The sequence below is a fragment of the Pygoscelis adeliae genome, unplaced genomic scaffold (assembly GCF_000699105.1).
Source record: "Pygoscelis adeliae isolate BGI_AS28 unplaced genomic scaffold, ASM69910v1 Scaffold114, whole genome shotgun sequence".
NCBI lineage: Eukaryota > Metazoa > Chordata > Aves > Sphenisciformes > Spheniscidae > Pygoscelis > Pygoscelis adeliae.
Genome location: NW_008824587.1, coordinates 3,368,272 through 3,389,228, shown reverse-complemented (window position 1 = coordinate 3,389,228; position 20,957 = coordinate 3,368,272). Strand labels below are relative to the sequence as shown.

General features: G+C 41.2%; 1 protein-coding gene across 3 annotated transcripts in view; it reads right to left on the bottom strand.

The window, feature by feature from the left end:
• Nucleotides 1-20,095, bottom strand: part of RAPGEF1 (Rap guanine nucleotide exchange factor (GEF) 1) — an 86,038-nt gene extending 65,943 nt beyond the window's left edge. For 2 of the 3 annotated variants that reach the window (XM_009322072.1, XM_009322073.1), the window contains exon 1: nt 19,495-20,095. In XM_009322072.1, the coding sequence (XP_009320347.1) occupies nt 19,495-19,513 (19 nt within the window). In that variant the 5' untranslated portion in view covers nt 19,514-20,095. The remainder of the gene's footprint in view (nt 1-19,494) is intronic. The other variant, XM_009322071.1, reaches the window with a different exon arrangement.
• Between the last annotated feature and the right edge of the window lie 862 nt (nt 20,096-20,957).

The window sequence follows — 20,957 nt, the reverse complement described above, 5'->3', positions numbered from 1 at the left end:
CTACACGGTTTTACTTTGGAATAAGACTGTCCACTTGCAAAGTGGATTTAGCTAATTAAAAGCCAAATTGACAATAAAGGGAAACATTTAAGGATAATTCTCATCTATATGGGAAGCTGTTTCTCAGATAAAGTCCAGCTTTGTCAAACAGAAGTAGATTACAAACTCCAAGGAGGAGATTTGTCTTGTAGTCACTCTCCCTACAATCCAGTGGCCTGTTCTCAAAATTGTTTGCATATATTTCTTTTTTCCCAGTTGGTAGGAGTGGTTTTATTTTGTCATTTTTATTTCTGTAAAGGACACTCCTGTGGCACTATAAGGAATCAGGAAAGCAGAGGAACTAAACCTGTTCAACAACATAAACCCAACATTTTCCATTGTAAAGCAGAAATTCCTGTTTTGTGCTCTCCTGTTAAGAATCGGGTCTGCATTTGCAAAACAACCGAACAAAGAAGTGCCAGCTCCACTGAAATATTTTGTCATTCAGGAACCCAGTGGGAAGGGAAGTCAACTGTAGACCTAGCAGCAAAGCTCTAGGCTTACATTTACACAATAGCCTAAACAAAGGCTAACCTAGCACCAAAGAGGCATCTAGTTTTTACATAGGAATTTGCAGAATGTTTCTTTTGCCCCTTTAATGTCAAAACTGCCACCTCTGTGTCTCTGAAATGACTGTGCGATGGTTTTTCATTTTACACAGCCAGAAATTCATGGCACAAATGGGTAAGAAAGAGGTAGGTTTTCAGAGCAAGTGACACTTGACATCAGTCACGTGAAAAGCTAATGCAGCACAGACACAAGAACATGTCAATATTGGCGGAGGACCTACCTGGATAACAGCAGCTCAATTCTTGATGTCACCCTGAGTGGCATTAAAGGACAAGCAGACTAACCGTGATCCCGAAGCCACATACTATTCCTATAATCGGCTTGAAACGCACCACCAGTCAACAGGCAGCAGATAGTAAACAGTCTGGCAAAGCTGTCCAAGCAATAATCAGGTTACTGTGAAAGAAATGACCAATTTTCACAGCAAATGACCCAGCATAACCAATCTCACCATCCCTAACAAGCTCTCCAGAAGGAACAGTACGAATGCTTACAGTTGCTTTCAACATTTCAAACCAAGAAACCACTCCCTCATATTCTTAATTGCCTCCCACAGCAAAATAAACAGGGATTTGGAGTCTCCAGAAATTCTTACTAGTAGAGAAATCATCCCATTAATTTTCTAACATTAAGTCTACCAGGCTTATTTTATAAAATTACTAGCCAAACTGGAGTCCAATAATGAGATTATCTATTTGGAAATAATATTTTGCTTGGAGGAAAAAAAGAAACACCGTTTTCATCTATAATGTCATAAATCACTTTATTTACAGAGTACAGCTTGGGGACTCGGGGCCAATCTAGTGATAGGATTTCTCTTCTATTTGCACCATGTCAACATCTGCTCTCTTCATGTGAAAACAAAAAGCTGCCCGAGGACATTATAGCACTTTCACACCCTGAACCACCCATATCCCAAAGAGTCTGCCTAGTTCAGTTAGTCATAAGCACGCTACATTTTGCACTTCCTACTATTTTAGTATTGAAAGTGTTTAGCTGAATATATGACAACACTGACTGGTAGAGTAGCTCGTTTGACTTTAAACAAATATAAAACACTTCTTTATTTGAAAAGCTGAAGTCAAATGCTCCAAGGCTTCTTTCAGAAAGCAATCACACTGCAAAATGATGGGCGTACAAGGTGAACACCAGTAAATACAGTCAAAAGTACACCCTCCTCTCCCTAGACACGTTCCTACTGTTCAATTATACTGTGGTAGACATGGTTTGTTAAAGGATTTTCACACGCCTAAGAAGCCAAGTCTGGCAGTGATTTTTTTTTAATTTAAATAAACATTTTACTCCTATATATACATAGTGCTTTTAAAAAGAAGATCTGATTGTGCTGAATTACTGTATCAAGAAACAATCATCTCCAAGGTAAAAGGTAACAGCCAAGCATGAGAAAAATCACAACAGGAAGAAGAGAAATTATATTCCAGACATGAGAGCAAATGACACTGCTTTCAAAGCATGCTAGGGGCTATGCAGAGCCCACTTACTGCAGATAAGAATTCAGATTGAATTTTGGAGGTCTAATCTGAAATACAGAGAGTCATAACATTCCTGGGGGTAAACAGCTCCAGAGAGCATCAGTGTTACAGGAGGAGGCTTCTTCTACCAAATTGCCATCACTCTTACTTGAACTCACATCTTCTGGTTGTGTATTAACACAACAATCTTGTATTATCTTAGCCTCAGTCTATCATTTTACCTCCACAGAAGCACAGGCCAGAAAGGGAGTTCCAGAGTTCAAGCTCATTCTCTTGCTGGATCATAGAAATCACAGCGTAACCATATAATGCAAAAGGTCACCCACTGGGAACTGATGCAAAACACGGAAACCAAACAAGGAAACAAAACAAACAGGGAAAATCCTTAAACAAAAGGAAAATCTTTGAAATCATCAGTCCATCCACTTAACTGCTGATAATTCATGATGATCTTGATTCTCATAGCTAGTTTAAATTTTCAACAAAGTATGTGTCTTTTTATTCAAAAAATACGACCTACATTTGAATTTCTACATTAGGAGCACAGATGTACACAACGCTTTGCATGTTAAATATGTGGCTTTATAGTGCCTTAAATTTCACACGTGCCCACCATTTCAATGGTAAATCTGTTCTGACATTGCTTATTGTTCCAGGGTCTAAAAAATACGGAGACACAGAGAGCGCCTAACATGGGAGTTTTGATAGCAAACAGGCTATCTACAGAGAGGCTCAGCAGAGAGAGAAGGAAAAAAGAGGCCGATCAGTCGTCAGTCAGACTCTTCTTAATCAGGTTGAAACGCTTCGCTGCGGAGAGGGGGGTTCAGAATCTCCAATCCACATTCCCATCGCTCATGCTGCTTTCTTAATTAGCAGCAAGTGGACAACAGCTGTCAGTAGCCTGGAGGCCAGAAAGTTATCAGCAAAAAGGGGCACGTGTTAAGGAGAGAGACGTGGGGACAGCCACAGAACGGGCCTGTTAAATGCATGAGTGGCCAATACACGCAAGAGATCCGGCCGCAGCCGAAATGGCATACTAACACACGGCCTCGTACACTACGAGGATGCTCTTCCTGCCGGCTTTAGCCTGGCTGTTTTAACATATGACTAATTGGAATTCAATTTTTTTTTTCTATTTTTTTTTTAGTATTCCCGTAACAGGAAAATTTAAACTGAGAATAGAAGGAAATGGGAAGGCCATCCTAATATCTTGATGGAAATACATGAGGGTCAATTCAAAGGCACAGTGTAATAAAGTCTTCAAGACCGTTCCTGAGGTTTTAAGCATAAAAGTTGAAGCACAGGTAGAAAAGATGTTTTACTTACACAGCAGAGAGAAACTTTAGCAAAAGATACAAACTTAATCAGAGACAACTAGAAGCCATAACCTCAAATAGCACAAAAGAAAAAAACCTCTACTCAGTCATTATTATTTGTGTCTTAAATCCTACGGGCCCAAGTCATTGGTTATGACCTTATTGTGCCACACACTAGACCAATGTGGATCAAAAAGAAATTTCTGTCCTATAGAGGTGATACCCTCCCTGGTCAAGCCACGTGCTTATCTGACAACACAACTCCCCGACTCTCTGGATGATCATGAGTCTCTGGAAGATCAAGAAATAAAATAATAGCTTCCCTGTTGGACATACTAATTACTGTCATTTGTGGCAATGGGGGAACCTAATACAACTGTAAGCAATAAAATGTATTATTAAAATTTCCCACTGCCCATTTGTTAATGAAAAATTGCCATCACCCTAACTTCAACTTCTTCAAAAAAGCCAGGCTTCTTTCAAATTTGGCTTTAACCTACCCAGCAAGCACAGATTTGGAGCAATTTTCTGAGGCCTGCCTGGCAGGCTGCAGTTCTGCCGGTTGTAAATATACACCAGCTCTCTGAGCTGGAACCTACACAAGGGAAGCTGGGCTGAAGATGGAAGCTTTTCCCCAAGCTGCCAGTAGACTAGCAACACATTTAAAAACCCTCATCAAATTAAGTGCTTAATTACAACTCAGACTTTGAGACTCTGGAAATTAGGATAATCTTCTGGGAAACTTATTAGTCTTCTGCAAAAGAAATTGCAACATACAAGCCAAAAAAAGCACAGAGCTTGGAGAGTGTTAGCCCATTAAATCACACCTTGTACTAGATTCCTCACCCTAATTCCCAGAGAATATGAGGCAAGATCCACAGCTTAATTTCAGATTCTTGAGCCTCCGTGAAAGATTAGGATCAACATAACCAGAAGGCTAAATCATGAACATAGTATCACGTAAAAAGTTGAGAAATGTTTGCTGAGAAGAGCTGATGGAAAGCTAGCTGTGCATGGACCTTCTCACACTTGATTTGGTGAATGTACTAGAGGCAGGGCCACAAAGGGCACTGCTTGGAGAAGGTCTCAAGATAGCCATTCGCACAGCCACCTAAATTTTGCCAGCAAATCATGGCCTTGCCGGCCCGCTCCATTCCTCTAGGTGGCATGCTCTGTGCACACAATGTTACCTGCATCTTCCCACAAATGGAGAGATGCCACCACTACACAGCACTACGTCTTCCACTCTCACTACCTAATGCCTTGAAAACATGAACTAACAACCCACTCACAGGGTATACAGCTCCAGTGATAAACTGAAAAGCCCACAGAAGCTTACGGAGAAGTAGACATCATCTGACCAAAGTAGCAAGTTAAATCATACCAGTAAATGAAACAAGGACACTATTCTCACCTCACTACAGACAGCACTTTCTATCACCACCCATCGTGAAGTCAAAAGTACAGAATAAATGCTTGCACAATGCTCTAAAAATGTAAAGCTCTAGATAAACACTAAGCATTACACATTTTCCTTTTTGATTCATGAAATTATTGCATGAAGGGAAACTGAATCTTCTTCTCAAAATAAGCCAGAACATCCCACATTTCCCATTGCTACCACCCTCATGAGCCATGGCCTGAGAATGGCAAGAGAAGCTCTACTGCTTGGGCAAGATGTGTATGTATGTTCCTCTGCTGTGTCATATGTACCACTGTTTGCTGGCACATCACTACACATCTCCAGGACGACCCCACTGAATCAAAACCTTGTGACACAGGCTCTTAGACAGGATGCACTACAAGCAACATGAGTGTATGCATCAAAAAAATCGTGAACTAAGAGAAACAAAGGGCAGTGAGAGGTGGCAAAGAAATTGTATCCTGGTATCACAGACAACAAGGAACAATACAACATGAAAAGCAATTCAAGCGCAGAGCTCAAATGTACAACGAAGGAAGTAACTGAACTTGGGTTGGAAGCATCTCAGAAGCTGAGCTAGGAAACTAGCTGGGTTCACTTGTACAATGCATCAGCTATAAGTGAAAGGGTTTTCCCCTTCAGCGGCTTAACCCTGCATACTCAGCTTCCAGACAGGTTCATGTTTGGCATACGGTACTTCTTGCTTACTCTTTTTTTTTGTGAGCCAAAGGTCAGCAGTTCTGCTACAGCCAGCCGTACCCAGGAAGAGCCCACCGGAGCCCAGCGTCTCCTCTGCTGCTCACAGCTGGCATGGCTCAGATGCGCGTGGACCAAAATAGTAAGTTCTTTTTCCAGAAAATGTCAACTACAGAAATTCACTGAAATGTCCGTTAATTCAAACCAAACTTTTTGGTGGAAATCTATGTATCGGTCTCCACAAAAGTCAGCTCTGTGATTAAAAACAGAGACAGACTGTAACAAAAAAGCCCCAACTTAACTGATTAGGAAACTCAGGACAGGGAGAGGACTGCATTTCAAGTGCGTGCCCTGTCTAATACAGGCCTTGGTAGAAACCCAGTCTAAGTAACACTGGTGCTGCAATGCTAGGAAATGCTAAAAGCCATGGAGCCAGATGAGATGCCTACTCACAGAGACAGAAACTACAACATCAACTCAACATGGCATAAATGAAATAAATTTGTACCCTGGAGCAAGAGTCTGGGGAGTGTCCAGACAAGCCTTTACAAATATTAACTAGCCTGAGGTTAAATACCTCTCTGTAAACTATCCTACAGACTTTGATTCCATAAGAACCAGAAACTCTTTCCAATATAAAATTCCAAGCAAGTGAAAGTACGAAAGCAGATCGTTTAAGCTTGCGCTGCTTCCTACTGATATTAAAGTTTTCACAAGATTTTTCATACGGCTTACTCATAATGAACAGCTGCTCTGGCAACTGCTGGAGTCAGCATGTACTTCCTGCCTTGAAAAAAAGTCATCAATATATCTCAGTACAGAAAATCATACTCTCTTTAAAACAATTCATGATAGGGTTTAGATATCAACTGGCTACATGCCACCGACACTCCCTTAAACAATGGTTACACCCTCTATACAGCTAAAAATGAAATAGCTGAAAGGGAAGACGTTTTATACAAGTTCCCAGGGTAAAACACATCTGAGAAGCACTGGTCTGGGACCGACATTGTTCTACTAAAAGAATAAATATCTGAGTCCAAATCATATTTCCTTCACCACCTTCCCAGACTCACACAAGAAGAAAATCCATCTGAGCTTTCCTTTTACACTTCTGGTGCTCTGTTACAGAACAAAATGCCAGCATTTTATAAAACTGTTAAATAAATTAGAAGTGCTGGAGACTACGATTTAACCTTTTGTTAAGGTCGCTTGTAGCGCCAGTGAGACCGTTTTGCCAGCTAAGGAGAGGTCTGAAACTCTTTCAATGTTGACTTTACGCTGAGTACAAATGTTGAGTGATCTGCCTGTACAGTGAGTCCTCAACCACAGAGATCTCGCATAGCAATGCTGCTTACAATGCCACCACAGTGAGACAGGGTGTCAAGACAAACATCATTGTTTTAATTGCATCTGTTGATTAACCAGCCCAAGAACAGCCTTGTTTCAATCACAGGCTTTATAAGACAGTACTGAAATGTTACTGTAAGTGTTGAGATGGATGAGTCAACAGATAAAATACAAAAGCATTTGTAAGGAGGCTCTCGCTGGAGTAATTTGATAAGCTGCTCGGCTACACAAAATGATGGCCTTTATTGACATAGCTTGCTCATATAGTCCTTAACTTGGGTTTATGTTTCAGTCTTGTTTTTTGCAAGCTTTCCAGTCAAAGCTGGGCAAACACACACATGCTGTTAACTTTGCAAAGGTGAAAGATGGTTAAAGATGCATAACCAATCTGAAAATTGTTTAAAAAGTCGTATTACATACTAATCCTTCTCACTCGGGGAGTTTACAATGGCTCTCCTCCGCATTTTGGAAGCTTTCCTTGACCTTGTGGAGTGAAAGACCTTTCAAACCAACAGGAGGATATAACACTGAGGCCTCGGGGCTCGGACCAACACTGAAGCACTGGCTGCACACCACAGGCAAGCCTCTCCTTCCATTCTCACTCGGCTGAAATGATTTCTGCGATGCCACGTAAGGTCAGTAGATTCAGGTTACTGAAAGAATGACATTTTAAACCTGATATCTCTCTCATCCAAAACCATCTGCAATTCATCTTTTGAAGCTGAGATTATTCATTCCGGCAGAATTATCCACTAATCAGTTTTTATCTCCAAACTAGGTCCTCATGCTTGCAGCTAGTCAAGAGCTCAGGCTGGCAGAGGTTTTGGTTCCCTCCGCTCTCACCAGAGGCCACGGTAACACAGAACAGTCTCAAAAATACATTTGATTGCAACTCCATGACAAAAGGCAGGTCTGCACTAAGGAAACTGGCACCAGTTTGCCTGCCGACACCTCACGTAGCCAAGGTACAGAGGCACAAAGCCAGGCTTCAAGTTCTGAATCCCCTTTACTGGGCTGGGCCTTAGTTCTTTACACCTTCCTGCACAGAGAACCGCTGTGTGTGGTTCTTCCCCACCATGATTTTATAGAGTAGGATAAAAACAAAGCAAACCCAGAAGGCACAACAGGAGAAGGACCCCAGTATTTCCCCCAAAATTCACTCAAGCAGAAAGTGGTCAGCACTGACTTTTGGCTCTTAAGCACACTTGCTCACTAGCCTGGCTGCTATTCTGTTCAATACTTGTCACAGTCAAGTGTGAAACTCAAGAGGAGCATGTGGTCAAGCGAGTCAATACCCTAGGTTCTGCAAGTCCTTCTCCCCTACTTACTACAGCTCATCCCTTCGCTACAGCCCTGCCCTGTCCCAGCAAAGCATTTCGTATTGACAGCTCATCTGCTATAAAAGTGGTCAGTTCCATTCACTCGCCCATACTACGTACCAGCACGAAATTCAGTTACGTCTCCATCCCTCAGAGCAGTTCTGCAGGGGCTTCAAAATAAGATGTGTCCTTCATTTGCAATTATCATGCAAAAAACCAAAAATCCAGGCAAATAAGTTGCCTCCTGCATTTCACCCAGAATACAAGGCAATTACTGCAAAACCTGCAGTTTGCATCAGTAAACACAGCAACGTAATCAATTTTGGTTTATCTAGTTTTCAATTTTCAGGACTATGTAAAAACAAAACCAAACAAAACTCAGCTGGATTTCTCCTGACAAGCAAATTGTTGAACTGGCCAAAAATCATTTTTTACCCACTGCAAAAGAGAAATTCTGGAGATTCTTCAGCTGGTATGATTCAGGATAAAGGGCATTTTACAGCTGTACCAGTGAGAATATTTTGGGAGAGAGAGATGTTTTTAATTCCCTCTGGTTCATTTAATAAAATCTAAACATCGTAGCTTAAAATAATCCTGACAGACAAAGCAGGCCAGACCTTCTTATCCAATGCAGTATAACGATGTACTGCATCAAAACTATTCTATATCCTCTCCTGGGGAAAATAGCAGGGATGGAGAAAAAGAAACCATTTACACAGAAGAGCAGCAATCTCTCTACCCAGACCCATTTGTTTTACTCTGCAAGTATTGACAGATGAGTAATGAAAACTCTGCTGCACACATCGGCTCTTCTTCAAGGCAGCAGCAGTTAATAAACCACAACCACAGCTGCAAAAATATTAAGGAATTTAACTAAATGACTCCTTCAAGGGCACAGGATTGCAGGAGGAGCCAGTTTTTGTGCTTTGTTATCATCCCAAAGGTTAAGATCATAGTGTGCAGCATCAACACAAACCAGTGTTACTTTTCTGGATATGAGAGCTTTGAATAACAATTTCATTAAATGTGTACTACTAATATGTCTAGCATGATTTTTTTCTCCCATTATATTAACATTTGAAACTTAGCATACTAGGCTGCCAAAGCTTTTAGATGTGAAGTACCTCATCTGAGAAGTCTTAAATGATAAAAACAAATGAAAATAATAGTAATAATAAAACCCACACCCTGTTAGCTCTCCCCACAGGACAAGCCACAGCACTGGTAACATTGCCGAGAATGGTGTTTTGCATGAGTTATCAACTTTGGATGCCAGACTCGGATCGGGGCCTCGATCAACATTCATGTTAACAGCACATGCACGCTAGGAATGATTTCAGAATCAGTTATGCTTTCACTTGATGGGGGAATTTTTTTTGCATATTGCCAGTGGAGCTCCAACAGCCTGGATGACCAATGGCTGTAACCTTAGATGGTATTATTTATACCAGCCCTAAGCACTTACAGAACTTGAGAAGTATCAAAACAATGACATAAGCAATCAACAACCTTCCAACATAGTTTTTGTTGTTACTATTACACACCTTGTTGCCAGAGACTCTCAGGATTTGTAGATAAACTGATCTGCCCAGCTGTCAGAAATAATCCCTCAGATGTTTCCTTAGTTTTCCCTTCCTTATCGTGTTAACTTCAGCCGGAACAAAAAGCCTAAAATACGCATTCGGGTGGTAACCCTGAACATGGATAATTGTGGTCAACTGCCAGGTAAGTATTTTTTCCTTGCGCGGCTGCACATAATAAAAAGCCACAACGATCCTGACAACCCTAGGCAATGACACGAGTTACACCAACGTCTGGTCCAAACGATGGTTTTGATCCCTCGGACCTTGGCGCTCCCCAGGCTGCCAGCCAAATGGAAGCTCGGAGCAGTTCTCCTGTGTATCACTTGCGGTATACCTGATGTCCCCAGGGAGCCCTAGAAGCATTACAGTGAAATGTACACCTCAGATTTGAGGTCTAATGAACAAGGCTGTAATTCAGGATAAAACCTAAGAGTAAGAGCTGCCAATGCATATTTAAAGAATTTATAGAAGTGCTTTCACCCAAGACAGACAGGAGCAAAACCATCTTTGTTTAAAGTCTACCTGGAAATATACACGGACAGTAATGAGAACCAAATTCTCTCTTTACACGGTTTTAAAGGATTCATTTGCCCTGCCATTTTTACCATGATATTTTGGCTTTTAACAGCAACCCACCCTTCACTGCCCTCAGTTGGCTCCTCTGAGCTGTCCCTAGAAGACACAGGTTATTTGATTTTTTCCAAATGATTTTCCTTTGCCTTGGCATTCCCCGTTCCAGGCCAACCAGCTCACAATTCAAGTAGTCTTTGTTCTAGCAGCAAAGGAAAACTTTTTTTTTAATCAGTGTTTTTACCTTTCAGCCTGATGCTAAATCATCAGCTGATGGAACACGGGACTTCGCATCTCCCTGGGCTGAGCAGTTCAAGGGAAAGCAAAGAAATTCAACTTTAAAAGGTCTAGTGTCCGTTTCATCTTTGGGAACTAACAGCAAATTAGATAATAATGTTGCCAGCTCACAGACCTGCCACCAGCAGCAGGGTTAATATTAAGTGAGCTCTGGCAGGCATCCCCTTTGTGGTATGTGGGTTCTTTCGTTAGTTCTCTCAGCAGTGACTTGCATGCGAGATGGGATTTTTTCCGGAGGCAAGAGGTCTTCTCCTAACTCTGGTTTCCTCCCCGGAGAGTCATGCAGTCCGAGGGGTGAACACTACGGCCAAACAGCACGTTTGCTTTAGCACTGCGAGAAACAGGCGTGCCAAAGCAAGGGTGGCAGTGAAGACATGCCTTCCCCAGCTCTGCCTCAACCAAAGATGCAGCAAGCAGTTGGCTAAATCAATGCATTCAGCTTCGCATAACTATAGCATCAAGCAGTATCCAAAATCTCTTTAAACAGCTTCCCAACAGGACAGAAATCTGCCCGGGGCTGGGATTCATCTCCCCCAAACTTAGCTGGGTAAATGCTAGGCATTATGGTCTACGCTAGTCACGGTCTAGCGTGTCACCACAGGCTTTTCCTATAGTCCCTGGTGAAAGATGGGCATTTCCAAACCAGTATAATCACTATTAAAGCCTTTTGACAACTGCTGGAATCCACGAGGGAATAGAAATTATTAGAAAAAAAGATTATACATAAATAAAAAATATTTTAGACTTTGCATACACAAAATATCTGTTTCAGTATAGGTGCAATTTTGAGCCATCTTCACAAAATTGACTAATTCTGAGCAAGGGTATTCTCAAATCACCATAAATCCCTCTTTCATGTATTTATCTTACCTTCATAAATTTAGAGGCAAAAGCTTAAACGACACAATCAGTTTTTAATTAATACAAGTGTGCTGGTGCAAGAAGTTTAGTGGAAAAATGAGGAGACATTTCTAGGCAATAAAGAATTTATACTGTTCGTTCTTAGACCTTGACTATACATGAAGGTTGCATCAATTAATCCAGCTGAGGTTAAACTAGAGTAGCTCACTGCACAATTTTCTCATATTTTTTCAAAATACAGTCAGATTTATTTCATGCCTGTGAATTTTACAGTGCAAGATAAATTAATGAGACAAGTTCAGACTGACAAAATGCTTATGCAACTGAATGAACATAAGATCACAACCTTAGTTAAGTCATCAAACAGCAAACTACATCATCCAGGCCTTATCTAAAAAAATAGTCTTTTTCTATGAGCAGCAAAACTAGTGAAACTCTATGTATTCTTCTTCCAACACAAGAAATCTAGCTTCCTCGCGTCTCCCTTGGCACCCCTCTGAACAAGAAGCACCATGTGTGTTAGTGATTCTGAAATGACGTGTGTACCAGTTGACACCGGATGGCCAAACGGAGTATGGGACAGCTACATTTTCCCTTTTGCCATAATGAAGGCACTATTTGTGGTCTCTTCGTTCTACCCAGTCTTCTACAGAAAATGTGCAGAAATTTAAATAAATTTCTAGTACCAACCCCTCTGCAAAGTTTGAGTGAAATTGGCCAAGAGCTCCAAGAGCTCTAACAGAGGATGGATAAGCCATCACGATTTCCTCATGAAAAGATGCTACAGACTAAGTAAGAGAGGTACAGGCATAAGAAGCAAGCTTACCTCTGAGCAGACACACCAAGTTACACGTCAAGACTCAGTGGTTCTTCTTTAAAGGGATACTGTACACCTGATTATCACAAAATTGGCCATATTTGAGAGAGCCAGCTCACTGTAAACAATGTACTTTAAATACCATTTCTTATATTCATTAGAACGTTTTAACAGGGTGGTTCTACAACGTTCCGAAGTGTCTCTCCTGTAACTACAACAGACCAGACCGACAGAGCAGGAGACAGAAGTGCCACTGTTTCCAGCGACAAAGAGCAAACAGAAAAACTACGCTGAAAACAGAGGAACTCCCCACTTCAGTTTCTGTCAGTTATGTTCTCTAGCTATTGCTTATAAAGATACAAGATTTTTTTTAAAGTCATGTGACTTTCAGATGCATAATGTTTTTTGGGTACTGCAAATACAATAGTAGCCCCAGAGAAGCAATTCCAAGCAGTGAAAGAGTAAACTCAACCCCTGCACCACTCTTACCATGCTCCATCAAAAATCTGGCATCAGACTTAACATATGATTTCGTGTGACCTTTGCAAGGATATTTATATAGACAAACCACCTCCTGCGCAAACCAGTGCTCTACATCTTCTGTAAGTACGTGTAAATTCATAGGTGAGCTCTAACTAAACCTGTTGGTAGACCTCCCTATTTCCTCAAACTTATTATTCTTGTATATAATTCAGTTTAAAGCGGCTTCTAATTAGGAAAGCAGAAAACATACACTTAAAAAAATTAAGATAAAAAAATATATCCAGATAGGGATATTTAATTTCTTTGTATATGAAAGCTGCAGCACAGATCACTCCCAACAATGAAATGCAAGGTTGCATTGTTAAGCAAAAAGTGGATGGGAACCATCCACACTTTATCTCCCCATACTCCAACTGACAAACTTAAGTTAATATAGTTAGAGCACAAAATGAAAGGATAATATATCACGCAAGGAAAACTGTGTTTTAAACAGTATCGTCCTGCTAACCGAAGCCCACCGTCAGATGGATTCACTGAGCACTGCTATCTAGAATTGGTTGGAATGTACTAATACAACCAGAACTAAAATATTGATTTCCCTGGGTGCCCTTTATCGGTTCGTAAAGGAAACTTTCTAAATATGGAATTAATTCCTGAGGCTATTTTACCACCTCTTGGGCAGTATGGACAGGACAGATTGGTAGACTGAGAAGCACAATAAAAACATCAAAAGGTAGAGGATAAAATAACGCATGCTGTACATTGTGAACACGCTCCTTTTGCTCCCATTTTAATTATTAGAGACTACCTGAAAACTACAGTTTAACAGATATAGAACTACATATTCAGCCTCTTGGTAAAATTCTAACAAGGTTTAATCAACCACCCAAGTTGCGGCATCTCCTTACTCCAACTTTACCAGCTATGGGTAACTATTCTTTGATTTTAACCTTTACTGATTTTTTCCTTTCTTTCCAGAAGCCTAAAAAGAAAATTCTCATCTATTTTCTTTCAAAACCCAAGATTTTTGTACATGTGAGCAATGAAATTAAAAACCTTGTTTAGAATATAAATGGGACTGGTTCAGTGAATATGTTAAGTACGCAACAAAGGGCATCCCCACATGAAGCCTTCAGCGAGAAAGAATGAGAGCATGAGAGTGCAAGCAAGCTTTAACCTTTCTCCCTCAGCAGAATAATGAATTAATGTTTCCTTAGAGGAACTGATAGCCATACCAAGATGTTAACTTGAATCACAAAACGCACAGTATTTTCATGACACCGGAAAAGCTCTACACAAAGCAGCAGAGACCGTGACGCAGGTAAAGTAAGATAATGCAAAACATGCATTTGCTTAATTCAAAGAGCCTCAGCCCCATAATTAAGAAACCTCTTCTTCGGGTGCTACCCATGCTCGATCAACCCTCTCAGTGGTACAAAAGGGGAACAAAAAAAATGAAAGAAACCTGAAACCAAAATGCTAGCCAAGGCTTAGAATCTCCGTACAGCTCTTGCCAATTCTCAAATCTTTTAGATTACTTCTCTAAATATGATAAAGTAGAAAGCAAGTGTAGGAGAACCAATTCTCCCAAATGCTGTCGATACCGTATCTCCCACAACACTAAGTAAGTGAACGCTCTGATACAGACCATCTTTTTCTTATACGTGTTTCTATTCACATCTTCCTTGCTCTCAACATGAAAACATTATCTTACAAACTCCAGAGAAGGTTAGCTACGGTAGCAACTGAAACAGCAAACAGATTTAACATCAAGAGACTGTTTCAAAGCTGAAGAGCTTTAACTGAAATATGCAACGCAAATAGAAGTAGACCAATAATCTGATCCATCAGCTTTCTCAGGTTGCTTCACAGAATATGTGGGGACATCATTTCTTTCTCACATAGGTGAAATTGTTTCCTCTATCAGCATCAATGTCATGCACCACAAGAAGAGATCGGAAATGCATTTTTGAGAGTGGATGCTATGGGTCAGGTAATGTAGCTGTAAATTTGTCAGGCTGCAGTAACGTGAATAGCAGAACTGCAGAACATTCCTTTGGCAACACGTCCCAACCTGCAGAATTCCTGCAGCTTTTCTGGATTGCTGAAATTCATCTTCTGTCTCTTTGCCTTGGAACAGACTCCCGTGAAAGCTGCCGGGAGCCTCCTCCTTATCCGCTTTCCCTTTTTGTCATCCGTCTGCCTTTTCCTATCTGCTTTGCTTGCATGCAACTTAGCCCGCCATTCCCTCCTTTTCTAACATCCAGGGCTTGCGTGTCCTCTCGCTCCTTTTCTGGTCTTTCCAACCATTCCATCAACATCTCCACTTGTGATGTCCCTTTTTCCTTCTCTGGCCACCTTTTTATACACCTTGGAATTGTGGGGCTGCAAATTCAAACTTGCAAAGGTGAATAAATCTAGTTTTCCTCCAACCAGCTCTCCCTTTTCCTCTAATCTCTACTAAAGCACTGAGAACGACACGCTGTTCTCTATTACCATCCCCTCATCCCATTACAGTCTCCAATATTTCTCAGCTGTACACCATGAAAGCCTAGCTTTGGTTATCTAGACAAAACTGACAAATAACAAAGCTAATATTCTTGCAATAGCTACCTGATTTTAATACTCCTTCCATACTGCTTCCATGACAATGGCTGAATCGTACAGTTTGCTAACGTTAATAAAGAAAAAAAGACAGATGTAGCACCACAGCAGAATTTCCCAAATATTCAGGCACTTACAGAACAATAAATTCTCAATTGTTTTCCGAGAGAAAAGCCTATTCTGTCACAAATTTGAGAAGCTGAAGGATCCCTCTCCACGCACAGGTTTTTCTCCAGGTAATGTGAAGTCTCCACAGGAAGAATACAGACTGGAAGGATTCATTTCACTGCTAAGCAACAGTACACAGAGGTCAATAGCTCGGCAAACCGGCAAAAGACCCCAAAACTCCAGATCTCTAGTTTCAGCAGAAAAATGTTGGGATGATTTGCCTTGGAAAATGGAACAAGTTATATCCTCTACATGTATCCAAACTGCAAAATGATGGGTGTGGTGAGGAGCAGGAGGGAGGAAGGAGGCTACTAAATCACCTTACCTGTAGCTCTGACATGTACTTTGTTGTTTTTAGTATACTACATCGTTTCTGGAGTTTTATCTGGCACAAAGACAGGAGATGCTCTCTATCATCTTACCTTTGCTGGGGTACAAGGATTTCCAAATTAGATGCTATGATAACTAACAATTCCAGTTGTCACCTCTCAGTAGCCCAACTGAGAACTGTCTAGACATCTCCTGTAATACACATAACAATTAAGTGCTTGAATTAAATCTGATTAGCCATCAAATGCCTCTGCCAGGGAAAGGTATAACATTTCTGGTTTCTTTAAAATAAAGTCTAGAAAGTTTACACTTCATGTTCCTCCACTCGTCCGCTTGCAGTTAAGATGCTGTAAGCTTCAGAATCGAACGCTTTCCTTTCAAAGGATTTGTAAGTCAACGGCAAAGCTCGTTTTGCCAATTCTACCCACAGGCTTTCAACTTTGGAATAAATAAGGAGTTAACGTATATTTTTTAAAAAAGACCCACACCTTTGCATCAGAGCCTTTCTAACATAGCACAGAGGCACTTACAGATAGAGTTATTAGAATATCAGCTGAGGTATCAACTGCAATTCAAAACTTCCAAAAAGATGAACAATACCCCAAGGAAACCTTAAAAAGCAGTTAGAGAAATACTCCCTTCCCTAGGAACAGATACCAGGTTTCTTCCACTCACGCAATACATTGCAACAAGTAAAGCCATGCTGATAGATTACAGGTCCCTTACAAATAGGAAATGTTCTCTGCAAGTGAAGCAATGGACCTGGATGAGGGACATTTGTGTTACGATCTTGACTGACAGCGAACTTCCGCTCATCTCTCTGTTTGCCAGGAGGTTAGCAAGAGCCAGTAAGAGTTGCCACCACATAAAAATCACACCGATAGATATATTTAGTCATTGCGGTTCAAGGAAAACGATTGCTTGCACTGAAAATAAATTTAGCAATTGTTGCCAGTTTCTGCTTTTTCACTGACCAAGGCACAACCCAGCTGCTTCACATTCCAGTAGACTTCAGCTGTCTTTTTTCTCCACTCCTTGTCCACTTCCTTCGTACAACTGCTATGACCATCTCAATCTTGCAGCAGTTATCCCACAGGCTACATTTCTGAACACTCCAATCTTGAAGCTATGCAACAGAACACCTGTCAAGCCTATGCCGACTTATGAAAAATGCAAAATTCTGCTCTTTGTGCCGTTTTGTAGGAAACACTAAATAGTGATCATCTTGTACCTGTATTTTGCCTCTACGCAAAACTAGGCTGAATTGTTGATGCTTTTTAAACAAGTTACAATAAAACTCACATGCAATGTCACTATGTGAGGGGCATACAGTAGGAAATGCAGTGGGTGCTAGAAGCCCAAGTAAGGAAGAATTGGAACTGAATTGCCTTTAGGGTTGTGAAGTGAGTCTTCAGAAGAGTTTAATTTTCAGATTCCAGGACAAGACATTTCACAGAGAATTTTTACTTCGTTTGAAAACCACCAGTAGAGCAGCACTTACACTGGTCAACCGCAAAACTTCTAACTTGAAAGCCCTCACTTATACTGAAGAACATGGCGCAGCGGTGAACGCACAACTGAACCGAGAAAGAGATCTGCCTAGTAACTCACCTGAGCATACCTTAAACGAAGAGAAACTGCAGAAAACTGTACAGGCGTAAAAAATATGCAGGATAATTTCCACAGAATGATCCAAGAGATGATTGTTCAAAATATATCTTCCCCAAAAGTAAGATCCCCGGGAAACTTCACGTTAATACAAAAACAGTCACAGATGCACAGTTCAGAATTGTGTAAATCGGTGTGGAAGACTCTGAACAAACATTAAGTTCCTACAAAGATGGGAATAATCTGGCCTCCTGAATTCTTTCTCGTATTTTGCCATTTTCCTTAAGAACGGAGTTCTCCTGGGATTGCCCCTAGATGCTTATACCACCAATACTAAAGAATGAGACTTCAGAGATGAATTTGCTTATCAGGCAAATGCTTATGAGCAAAAGGTGAAGACAACAGCATTTTCAATCTGCTGGGAATAAATACATCCAGCTGAGTCCTGAGCAGAATAGAGATAACTGACTGCACTCCAGGTAGCTAACGCTTGAAACAGTTATCTCAAACAACCTTTAGCAGACAGCTATTGAAAAGCAAGCTTACATGGGATATGAAAACCCTGCAAGAAATTACAAGATTAAGACTGAAAACATCAAGTAGAAGAAACCTTCAAAGTATGGCACCCATATGTTCTTTGGTTTTAATAAAGGGCGTTCTTGAATGGACCTGCTTCATGGAAGAGCTTTTGTTTTAGACCTGATGGTGTCTAACTGCCCCCTTATTCTCACTGAATGACGCAGAATAGTTCCACTCCCTGGAGCACGTAATCCATCAGGTAAATAAATACGGGAATTCATGTATTGCGATGGTAACAGGAAACCCAAGCAGAATCTGTGACCTTCTCAACTCTTTCTTGGCATCCCTATTTTGGATTTTAGATCAAAACTCTAAGACTAACTAGGGTGAGAGCAAATGTCTCCTGAAAGCGAAGACAAAAAGTCACAGTTCTACAGTAACGAAAAACCAACACTAGATGCTTCCAAAAAGTATTTGGAAGTCTCCTGGCTGGAGCCTAACGAAACAGGCGGTCTAATATTAGTGAAAACAAAATATACCGTCTTATTCTACATTACCAGATGGCTCCCCTTCACTCCAAAGCAGTGCTCTGAATTGCTCTACAGTGACCCTTCTGTTGATTAAACAACAGTACAGAGAGGCTCCAGGGGGAGCCTTGCCCGCTCTTCTTGGTGGCCAGGATGGTAGCTGTTATCTCTAATCGTTTATTATTGTTTTTTATTAAGTGCCGACAAGGTGTTTCATTTAAGGACCCAGGGAGCAGATGCATGTAAGACCTCTAGGGATCTAACCCTATAAGGGAACACTTCTTTTCCCAGCAGCCTGACTAGATGAACATGAGAATTAAACCAAAGCCCAAGCCAATTCCGAAGTCTGTCAAGATGGCTTGTTATCAGGCAACAGCCTATTTTATTTACAACATAATGGGGTTTGCTTGTATTTCCGTTCCCATAAGAAAAAAAACAAATTCAAATGTACACAAATATGCAGACCTTAGACCTCACAGCGTTTGTTTCATGACTCTGTATCCTTTGTTCTGCTACTGTATACATTTTGACAAATACTATCCCAGAATTACTGCAGTATTACAGACTGTGTTTATTCGGTGACGCTATTAACCAAACTGTTTGTGTCAATCAGAAGTTCAAACACTCAGAAACGGTGATCAAGACTGTACTGCACTGAAACAGCTGGCTTCCAGCCCTCCTTCCCTCCCCTTCCCCGTCTCCTCTCCTCCAGTTTATATTTGGACTGGATTTAATTTTTTTTTTTTAAATACCCTTCTTAAAGAAATGAAAGCACGAGCAGTTGAAAGAGGACAGTTTCCCAGATTTACAGTTTCTCTTGTTCAGCAAATCATCGCTACGATACACACCCACTAGAAAGAATGCCTCCACATCAAGGTTTCACCCATTGCATCTTCAAAACTGTACATTTACAGCACTGACCTGGGGATGGATCCTGCATGATGTCTTGAGTTCTTCAATGGGAGTTCAGTGTGTTGCAAGGTCGGGTCTCTAGGTTGCGCAGCGTATGATTTTTGTATGGTATTTTTGGCCTTTCTGTTCTATTGTTTATGGAACCGCACTGCGTTTGTATGTGTCTACAGAGTCATCTTCCCGCATTTGAACTCTTCACGCTGCTTCGCTGGTGTGGAGTTATATTTACTATTCTCACAGGGTTATTTACTGCACGCGAATAAACAAAACGTGATCACTTATTTATACATCTGTAATTACTGTCTACAGCGCTATCAGCAGTTACTAAAATCCCAAGCCAAATTCACCTCTAGCATAAACAAGTGGCAATTATTTCAGAGCTGGCCCCAGGTCTATATATGCTGCTAACACCTTCTTACTCAGTTACCCGCTTCCCAGACAAACAGTTGCAGCGATATACCAGTAAGCATTGAAAAGACATAGCCAGAATCCCAAAGCAAAGCGTTATGTTGCGATTCTATGTAAGGGATCGTGCATCAGATTAACCTATGATATTTCTGGAATAACATTTGTCCCATGATGTGATGCACACTTGTTAGACAGTAACTTAGCGCTAAGAGCTGGAAACGTGCCTGCGTACTGCACTTAAAAGCCGGCTGCCAGGCAGCCAAGTCTGCTTATCCCTGGAGGCCGCTCCAGAACCCGTACCACAGGAGAACATATTCATATACAGTGCAGCGCAGAACAAACCAGGATCGAATGATCAAAACCAGAAAGCACTGCTACCAACTTTACTCCTTTGAAACAGGAATCTCTCCTAAATCGGTGGCTGCTGTCCTGGAAAGCCTGAACACTGTGCTTCGCACATCCTGACTCAGGCTGCTACCCTGCGTTCCCCAGTAGGAAACTGCCTAGCTATTCCTTACAATAAAAAATACAAAACAGCATTGATTTTTCTCTGCTAATTAAATGCAACATAATTAAACTAAATAACTTCACTGCTTGATTTGCAAAACACTAATTGAATCTTTAAACGTACTACTCCCGCTACACAGAAAAACAGGGGCATTCAACCATCTAAAGTGACAACTGAGAACCAGACACGACTCCAGAAGCACAGAGAGACAATATGATCCGTGCTTGAGCGTTTCCCTGTGAGAGCAGAAGAGATCTCAGCAGCCTCCCCCGGCTCCGGCTCTAGGCGAGCACCCCAAGCTGAGGGGAGAGCTTTGCAAGAGAGAGGAAAAAATGAGCAAGTTCCCTCTGACTTTTGCCCACGGACTCATCTTTTCTGATCTTGCACAAACACCAGAAGAGGAAAGTTGGAGAAGTTGCAATTAATCATTGCGTGTAGGCCCCAAAGCGTTGCAGCGCCCCGGCTTTGCTGATGCTTTGCTACACGGAAAGGACGGCAGGGGTGCGGGAAAATAAATACAAAAGGAAAAAAGGGGGGGAAGAAAAAGGAAAAAGCG